This window comes from Arachis stenosperma, chromosome 3 (assembly GCF_014773155.1).
Source record: "Arachis stenosperma cultivar V10309 chromosome 3, arast.V10309.gnm1.PFL2, whole genome shotgun sequence".
NCBI classification, from domain to species: domain Eukaryota; kingdom Viridiplantae; phylum Streptophyta; class Magnoliopsida; order Fabales; family Fabaceae; genus Arachis; species Arachis stenosperma.
This window is the reverse complement of record NC_080379.1, coordinates 43374994-43384822: the sequence shown is the minus strand read 5'-3', so window position 1 is coordinate 43384822 and position 9829 is coordinate 43374994. Positions and strand designations below refer to the sequence as shown.

Genomic DNA, 9829 nt, shown 5'->3' with positions numbered 1-9829 from the left:
AATTTAATTTTATTATGTATTTCATAACAAATATGTGGGTTATTTCGTAATTGTATAGATCTTGTACCCTTATTGAAATAACATAATTGTGAATCTATGGATATGCGTGGATTAATTTTGTATATTCGGTTGACATATTTTAAATAATATAGTATGGTCAATGAATTATAATTCACATGATATAATTTATCTATATTTACTTAAGAGGTGGCAAATTCAAATTTTTTTTTATCTTTAATAAAAAAAATATATATATATTTGTGTATGTGTACATAATTAGATATGATTTTTTTCTCTCTCCTCTAGTTCTGTTTTCCTCCTCTATCTCGGTAGGAATAGAATTCTAACCTTTTTTGTCCTCTAATTTTTTTTTTCTCCTGATGATTATTCCCAAAGAAGTCAACGTAAACTTTGAATTACTCATTCAATTTTCTGTAACGAATAAATATATGGCATGTTTAGGTAACCCCATGGAACAAAAGTCATTATATTGACTTTTTGACTTGTTAAATATTTTAAAAATAAAACTAATAATAAAATATAGTAAGTGATTTATAATTTAATTAAGTGCTTTTAGGTTCAAGTATTTGAAATAGCAAAAAAAAAAAAGTATAGGTTATAGATATTAAATTATAGAAGGTATTTAAGAAAAAAATTGTCCAACCATTTCTATATTCAGATTTCCATTCTATACTATATACACAGAGTATAGAGTATATACATATCATTAAGATCATCTTTGACAAATGTGGATTTATATATTTAGAAAAAAAAAATCAGAGAAGGAAAACAAAATATATTGCCATGATTGGCAAGGATAACTGGATATGTGTGTGTACACACATCATCATCAAGCTAAGTACCACCCTAGAAAAGGAAAACAAGGTTTTGCGATTATATTAATGTTGCAAGGATAACATACAATAATGTTGAATGAAACATAAAGTATGTATTTACATCATCAAGAATAGGCAGAAACACTAGCTGAAACCTTAATTAGCTTAATCGCACTACAAGAAAAACACCCATTCAGGTACACTTGAAAAGTGTAGCCAAAAGTAAAAAAAAAATGATGCCTTAGGCTACGGCTACGCTTTCTGGGCTACGGCTACGCTTTTTAGGGTGATTCCTATTCAGCCGTTGCCTATTCTCAAAGGCTACGCTTTTCTGCACCAAGGGATACGCTTTTGGCGTTTGAGAACAGGATACGCTTTTCAAGTGATGCTGTTCAGGACCAAAGGCTACGCTTTTCAGCTTCCATTTTTACCAAAATAGGCTACGCTTTTCAGTGCAACTACATCATCTGTAAAGCGTAGCCACATTGTATACCATGGCTACTGTTTATAAGTGTAGCCTTAAGTCTCTCTTTTTTTTCTTTTCTTTTTTTGTATACAATAACTACTGTATATAAGTGTAGCCTTAGGTCCCTCATTGTTTTTTTTTTATTTTTTGTATATATATATATATTAATTTTTTTCTAAAACCTAATATTTAATAATATAATTATATATATAATCCTATATTTTTAATTAAATTAGTAAAATATTATAAAATAAAAATAAATACATAATAATACAATCCAATATTCTTTAAATAATAAAAATTATCCTTAAACAAAATCTAGGTTGCCATAATAAATTTGCAGCCATAAGATCTTCTATTTGGGAATAATACAAATTATTTCTCTAAAAATAAAATTTATTTCTCTAAAAATAAATTACTTCAAAATCAATTGTACATGTACAGGGCGAGGTGATTGTCTTTCTTTTTGTAGATCAGATGTTGGTACTGCCTGTTCCGATTGAGGCCTGGCTGACTAACTTTAGCGCATTTCTTTGTTTGAGAGTATTTCCTTGTTTGAGAGTATGCTTCTAATAATCCTTGCACTACCTTCATGCCTCTGATTCTGCTTCAGAGGTGTTGAGCCAACAATTGGTTTGGCTGAAGATGTTACATTATTCTCCTCTAATAAACTATCTAAATCAGACCCCTGCACAATAAGAAACCCATCAAAATATGAAGTGATAGCATGATCATATATGATAAGTCCATAAATCACAATAAAAGGAACCAAAGAACAATCCATGCCAGAACTTATAGTGTATTCCTGATTCATCATATTCCATGTTATGAGCAATAAGGCAGCATATTAAAGGAAAATAATCCCCAAAGTCACTTTAGTATGAACCATTATGCCAATAAAATGATATGCATCATAATAGCATCTATAAGTAGTGCTTTCTCTATAGTACATTGACCTTTTTATCATTAACTGACAAGTAATAAACAAGTGCCATCCGTGAATCTTAATAAATTAGTTAATCTCTCTCCTCGTCGTTTCATGAGCCACTAAGGTTACATTGAAACCAACATTTATCAACAACTCCAACTAGTAAAAGGATGATTTAAGGATACTATCATCCACGAGAACATTCAAATAGAATGAATAAATTAAATTAATTAAAATTTAGGCCATAATTGCAGAAAACCAGATCAAAATGCATCTGATTGATACAAACTAGACATGATCAGTGGCAACTTATTGACATTGACGTCACAACATAAAGAAGCAGAATTTTAAAGTTGTTTTCCATCAGAGTAAGAACAGTAAATAAAACTTCTTTCAAAGCAATTCAAGTAAGGTTTGTCCACACTGCATAAAATTGTCAGCACTTAAATCTTTTATGATTAAAAATGATAATTTATTCTAAATAGGAAAAGGGTAAAATGCGATGGCTGCTCTCTAGTCTTGACATTAGACAATAATACACACAATACTTCTCTGTTTTGATATTTGTAATAGTATATTTTAAATTTTTAATGAATTTCTAGTGCAATTTAAAGTTATATAATACTTAATATTTCTATAGATTGTAAGCTGTGGTATTAATTTCTTTTATAAACACAGCACTAACAAAGTCAATGCAAACATTAAAAAAATAAAGTGTTGTATATAATTTAACTTTAACCTCAGAAAAGTGTCAGTGCAATTTATACAAAGGAAAAGGGATTGAAGTTACTAACCGTTTTCTCGTACCACTCTTTGGTCAAGAAAAGTTTGATTCCATGAACAATCAACGAGACATAGACAATGACAGAGATGATGTGAGTACCAAAATGCATTGAAGCCAGTTAGACTGTTGAGTGGTTTAGGAAGCTTAACCCTGTTTCTCCTGAATCAAGGTGCGGCTTGTACTTTTGAGGGCTTGTACGAAGGAGGCGAGGAAAGTCGCAAGAAAGATGAAAAATTGCATGTATTTCAACACCAATTGCTACTGCCACAGCTATCACCTGCAAGAACAACAACATATATACCCTCACTTTATTTGTACTACTAACTTTATTTAAATGGTGACACATTTATTCAGCAAGGGAATCTTTCCTTGAGAAGCAAATTTGCCACTTCTAATTCATGAAACACTCCAAATATTCTTCATACTCTTTTGGCAATTTGACTTGTGAAAACACACAAGTCCCAACAAATATTTGGGGCAAGTGAAAATATTACCTTGTGGAAGTTAAGATTGTCATCAAAAGGAACCATGATGCCAAGCTTGGTCTTATTCCTCATCCAAGTAATAGTGTTCCGGCAAACTGGTAACAAGATAATAGCCATGTTCAATTTAAGTGTCTCAGCTGCACCTTTGGCCATGCATGCACAATACCCCATAACATGATATACATCTTTTCTCCTTCTATAGTGTATGAATTTGTAGGCAAATAAACCTAACATCACACAAATTCACAGTGCCATAACCCAAGTTCTTTGCTATATCAAATTATGTTATCGACTTAGTTATTAGTAGTTATTAGAATGTACTACCCCTCCCTTAACTCACAGCGCATATATAATAACAATGGCACTGTAGTGTCTTGATAAATTTTGTGGCAACTTTTTTCTCTCTGTTCTGAGTTTGCGTGAGAGACTGCAATATGAGATTCTATTTGATGGTGAGTGTGTGTCTTCAAATCACACATGTAGATAATTTATTATGTCATGACAAGATATATATGCATATAGTCTCTCTAGCTTATAACACAGAACCCTCTTCATGCATATGTGAAATTGATGTGTTTAAAGATTCGATCTCACATGCTAATTTCATCATTCCAGCCTAGAGAGTCTTGTTTTTTAGTGTATTACGTAATGAAAGCCAAGATAAATCCAAGATAAATCCAAGATAAATCCTAAAAAGTTAAAACCCCAACACCAACAAGCATGGTTAACAGAAGTGAAACGGCACTAACAGAGTCACTTTTTTTACCTAAATAAATGATTATAGAAAAAATTAATGAAATTGCATAATAAAATCATACATCTGAAGAGCTAACATGGCGAGGGGTGATAGAGCCTCCAATCTGCACCAGTCCATCAGCGGTGAACAATGTAATTCTATCCTCATGAACCCATTGAATTTCTGAGAAATCATTGAAACAAATTAGCAATATAGTACTTAGCAAATAAATTACACCCTTTGGGTGCGGCCCTTCTCGGGACCCTGTGTGAACGCGGGATGCTTGTGAACCGGGCCGCTTTTTTTTTTTTTACTTAGCAAATAAATCTCATCAGCATAAAAGAGTAGTATATCATTTTCCAAAATGCAGACTCTGATGAAGGTAATCTCAGTTATCGATCAATTAAAACTTAAAAAGTACCAAATGCCATGAATCCAAAAAGCACTGCACCCTTCAATAACCTAAAAATCCTCTGAAAGTTTATAAATTATACTTGAAGAATACCTAACTCAACTAAAGCAGCAAAATCACTAGGCCTCGAAGAAACAAAATAACCATAACTTAGAATACATAAACATCAAAAAGAAGAAGCAAAAGCTCCACCATTTCATTTCAACAAAAACTAATTTTAATTTTCAAGATTGCAGCTCAAATATTCTAAAAAAGCACACACATTTGAATATTATATATATAAATATGTTTCACAACTTGCACAATCACAACTAGCGCTGCAAAATCAAATTTCGCAATTGAAATGAACTTCAATTACAACAATTAGTGAAAGGGAAATCCAGCTATTTGAATGAAATTTCAGGAAAAAGAAGGCAGTAGCAACTCACCCCCGCTAGTGGCTCCAATCGCAGCAACTCCAAATCGACGGCAGCAGCGGCTTGAACGGCAGCGGCGACGGAAGCTCAGTGACAATCGTGGCTCCAGCGACAGGCCCTTGTAGCGGTGGCGACAGATCGACGGCTCAGGGTGAGGGAAGCTCGACGGCGCACAGCGACACGAGCACGACAGCGGCTCCTCGCAGCTTCGTGGGTGGTGACGGCGAAGAGCCTGTTTTTGACGGCATCGATCGTGGGTAGCTCCTCTCGAATCTGTCTCTCTCTCTCTCTCGCAAGTGCGACACGACGGTGGCATTCGACGGCAGGGAGGACGACTTTCCGCAGCTCTGAAGGTGGCAATAGCTGCAGCGGCGCTGCGGTGGTGACGGCTGGGCAGGCCTTTCCTCTCTGCTCTTCTTCTCCCGATCCCTCTTCTCTCTACAGTGGCTGCTTTTGTTTGTTACGTTGAAGAAGGGTGAGGTTGCGGCTGTTAGGGTTAGGAATTGGGGAAATTAGGATTTTTTGAGTTAATTTGGGGATTTTGGGATTTACAGTTAGAAATTAGGGATGTTACAGTGAGTGGTGATAGCGCGCAGAGTCTTCTCTGATTTGGGGGTGATGAGTGGTGATGGCGCAGAGTCTTCTCTCGGTTGGGGGTGGCGCGAAGAAGGGAAAAGACAAGGTGGGGTTTTATGATTTCAATTTATTTGGCTAAGTGTTTGTATGTGTATCATTTGTTGAAAATTGAAAAAAAGTTATTAAGTGTTAGACATTCGATCTGAGATACATTAGGCAACACTTTTAAAGCGCACCTGAAACTTGACAAATAAATTACTCTTTGAAAGTGTATTTTTTGGTTAAAAAAGTGAACCCATAGCTTCTAAAATAAGGCTACGCTTTATAAATGATATTTATAATACCTAAGGCTACACTTTTCAAGTGATGTCACAAATGTGTTTCTTATTCTCCTACAAAAAGAAAACACGGAGAAAAACGTAGCCTATTCTAAGAATAGGCTACGCTTTTCAAATGTATCCTAAAAAAGTGTGGCTGAATGGGTGTTTTTCTTGTAGTGTCGGATCAAATATTTACGAACTATTTGAAATTCATGTGCATGTATAGCAAATAAGAGTATTGAATATAATATAAAAAACTTGAAAAAAAAAACACTTCAATATAGTGGTTGGTATTTATTTATGTTGAAGCATTAAAAAAAAAAGAATGATTCTCCTTTTGAAGAAATATTAATTATAAGCATATTTGGCTTATGCGTAATCTTTCAGTATCTGCGTTTTGGATTTTTTTATTTAAATAAATTAAATAAATATTTTAATTACTGAAATAAATAATTATAAAAATTATTATCAAAATTTGTTTTTTAACTTTATTTTGTTTACGGTGTAAACGAGATAAAATTGTACATAGTGTAAACGAGATAAGACTAGGGATACCTATATATAGATGTTGTATGTTTATAACGAGATTTTGGGCTCCAGTTCGAACTTTTCGACCACTTTCTCCTCTTCTACGAAGATGGCGCGCGCAAATGCACGTGATCGAGACATCAACAAGCTGAACGTGACATGACACTATGCAGGGCAGCCGACTTTGTGGTTAGATATATTATCTTGAGTTTTATGCATTCCCAAATATGTATAGCTATGGCTAGGGTACTTGCCAAGAACTAGAATACAATTTGTATTATTAGGAATTGATCACTGATAAAAATTAGTAATTCTACGAAAGCGGTTATCATTTTTGATACTTAAGTTGTTAACTACATGATTATTAATTTAGAGTTTAAATGTTGGGGAAGATGTTTTGTTTAGTTTATTAATTATTTAAGTAAAGTCAAAGTTTGATAGTTAGATGATTAATTACTTTATTGAATGTTTTGATTTCACGTAATGCAACGAGAAAATGTGTATTAGTTAAGAAAGTACATATTAACAGAAAATGTCGGATCGACATAAATTCAGTTAGTACATACGTGTAAAATTCTGTTAAAAAATGTATAGAATAGTTAAGACAGTTTGATATGTTGATGGACCGATACATATTTTTAATTTTTAATAACTGTGAAATATTTTTCTTTGGTAGAGGCCTTGCCTACTCTTGCCCCGGCGAGTGAGTCACACGTTTCCACCATCCGACGCGATCGTCCCGTATCTGAGGGAGGTTGGATTCAGCGACAAGGTGCCTTTCAGTAATTTCGTATTCAACAACTCCCTGATCGCGACATTCGTGGAGCGGTGGTGTCCGGAGACCCACACATTCTATCTGCCGTGGGAACTATCACGCTGCAGGATGTGACATACCATCTTGGGCTACGAGCATATGGGGAGCTAGTTTGGGGGTGCTTCCATGACTTTTTCCGGTGGTACAGCACAGAGACGTGGAAGTTGCTGGAGCGGCTGTTCGGTGCCAGGCCCCCCAATGGTTCCACAGCAGGGCGCTCAGAGGAAGGAGCCATTCTCGCTGAAGCTTACATGGCTGTATGATCTTGTCCGCCAGATTTCATAGATGAACGACCCGGAGACATTCCGATAGTATGCGAGGTGTTACATTTTGTTACTGATCGGGGGATACCTGATGATGGACAAGTCGAACAACTTGGTCCATCTACGGTGGCTACCACTGCTTCAGCACTTTCAGCGGTGCTATGGGTTGTCTTGGGGCTCGGCGATGCTTGCATGGACATACCACTCTGTCAGACTTTCTGTAGAAGGGTTTGAAGTGATAGCTCTACCGGACTGCACCTTGCAGGATAGAGATGCTGACGGACGGGTTGGACTATATCAACGGCAGGATGACTGATGAGCGGATATTTTGTACGCTTTTTGGGGGTAATTTCATGTAGATTTTAGCATGTTTCGGTTAGTTTTTAGTAAAATAATATTAGTTTTTAGGCAAAAATCATATTTCTGGACTTTACTATGAGTGTGTGTATTTTTCTGTGATTTCAGGTATTTTCTGGCTGAAATTGAGGGAGTTGAGCAAAAATCTGACTTAGGCTGAAAAAGGATTGCTGATGCTGTTGGATCCTGACCTCCCTGCACTCGAAATGGATTTTCTGGAGCTACAGGAGTCCAATTGGCGCGCTCTCAACGGCGTTGGAAAGTAGACATCCAGGGCTTTCCAGCAATATATAATAGTCCATACTTTGCGCAAGGATAGACGACGTAACTTGGCGTTGAACGCCAAGTACATGCTGCTGTCTGGAGTTAAACGCCAGAAAAACGTCATGATCCGGAGTTGAACGCCCAAAACACGTCAAAACCTGGAGTTTGACGCCAAGAAAGGCCTTTACACGTGGAAAGCTTTAGTCTCAGCCCCAGCACACACCAAGTGGGCCCCAGAAGTGGATTTCTGCACCAATTATCTTAGTTTACTCAATTTTCTGTAAACCTAGGTCACTAGTTTACTATTTAAACAACTTTTACAGACTTATCTTGCACCTCATGCTATTTTCAGATCTGAATTACATACTTTGTGACGGCATGAGTCTCTAAACTCCATTGTTGGGGGTGAGGAGCTCTGCAGCGTCTCGATGATTTAATACAATTCCTTTGTTTTCCATTCAAACACGCTTGTTCTTATCTAAGATGTTTATTCGCGCTTAACTGTGGAGAAGGTGATGATCCGTGACACTCATCACCTTCCTCAATCCATGAACGTGTGCCTGACAACCACCTCCGTTCTACATCAGATTGAATGAATGTCTCTTAGCTTCCCTAATCAGAATCTTCGTGGTATAAGCCGGATTGATGGCAGCATTCATGAGAATCCGGAAAGTCTAAACCTTGTCTGTGGTATTCCGAGTAGGATTCCGGGATTGAATGACTGTGACGTGCTTCAAACTTTAACCTGCTGGGCGTTAGTGACAGACGCAAAAGAGGGATTCTATTCCAGTAGGAGCGGGAACCAACCGGTGATTGGCCGTACTGTGACAGAGTGCGTGCATAGCTTTCACTGCGAGGATGGGAAGTAGCCACTGACAACGGTGACACCCTACATAGAGCTTGCCATGGAAGGAACCTGCGTGTGAGAAAAGGATTTCAAGGAAGAGTTGAAGTCAGAGGACAAAGCATCTCCAAAACTCCAACATATTCCCCAGTACTGCAATTCAAAGTAACATTGTTCCCTCTTTTATTTTTATAATGAAATCTAGTAATTTCACTTTTAATCCAAATAATCCTTGTTAACATCCTAACTAAGATTAATAAAATAAATATTGATTGCTTCAAACCAATAATCTCTGTGGATTCGACCCTTACTCACGTAAGGTATTACTTGGACGACCCAGTACACTTGCTGGTTAGTTGAACGGAGTTGTGAATTCAACCAGTACCATAATAAGGATTTTGAATGAACAAGAGACACAATAGTTTTTGTGTACATGCCAAAGAGCCAATATTGTTGATCACAATTTCGTCCACCAAGTTTTTGGCGCCGTTGCCGGGGATTATTGAGTTTGAACAATTAAAGGTTTATTTTATTTCTTAGATTAGGAATAATTTATTCTTGTTTTTGTTTTTATAGAGTCATTAAATCAATATTGATAGGATAGTTTCTTTTCAAAAATTTCTTTTCAAAAATTACTATTTTTCTTGATTAATTGCTAAATTTTCGTAAGTCTAGTGTCTTGTTCTAAGTTTGGTGTCACTTGCATATTTTATATTTTTCTTTGAAATTTTCGTGTTATTGTTCTTTGTTTTTCCTTAATCTTCAAGTTGTTCTTGTCTATTTTTCTTGTTTGATCTTTA

At 36.0% G+C, this 9829-nt stretch overlaps 1 protein-coding gene across 3 annotated transcripts; it reads right to left on the bottom strand.

Annotated features, from left to right (window-relative positions):
• Positions 1–1585: 1585 nt before the first annotated feature.
• Positions 1586–5812, bottom strand: LOC130967995 (uncharacterized). 3 transcript variants are annotated; one of them, XR_009081480.1, is made up of 5 exons: positions 5076–5812; positions 4318–4418; positions 3509–3926; positions 3025–3291; positions 1586–1990 (listed from the first exon to the last, which is right to left on the bottom strand). XR_009081480.1 is itself a non-coding variant. In XM_057893070.1 (5 exons), the coding sequence occupies exons 1-3, from the start codon at positions 5377–5379 to the stop codon at positions 3619–3621; spliced, it is 513 nt and encodes a 170-aa protein (XP_057749053.1). In that variant the 5' UTR covers positions 5380–5812; the 3' UTR covers positions 1586–1990; positions 3025–3291; positions 3509–3618. The 3 variants fall into 3 exon arrangements, 1 of the variants encoding a protein (XP_057749053.1); XR_009081479.1 differs by having other exon boundaries at positions 3509–3594; positions 5076–5802; XM_057893070.1 differs by having other exon boundaries at positions 3509–3726.
• Positions 5813–9829: the final 4017 nt, after the last annotated feature.

Excerpts from the sequence above, each read along its gene's own strand:
- LOC130967995 (XM_057893070.1), bottom strand. The coding sequence starts at position 5,379 with ATGCCACCGTCGTGTCGCACTTGCGAGAGAGAGAGAGAGACAGATTCG. Across the intron at positions 4,419-5,075 it reads GATTGGAGCCACTAGCGGGG|AAATTCAATGGGTTCATGAG; the intron begins GTGAGTTGCTAC and ends ATGATTTCTCAG. Across the intron at positions 3,727-4,317 it reads GCCATGTTAGCTCTTCAGAT|GTTTATTTGCCTACAAATTC; the intron begins GTATGATTTTAT and ends GTGTGATGTTAG.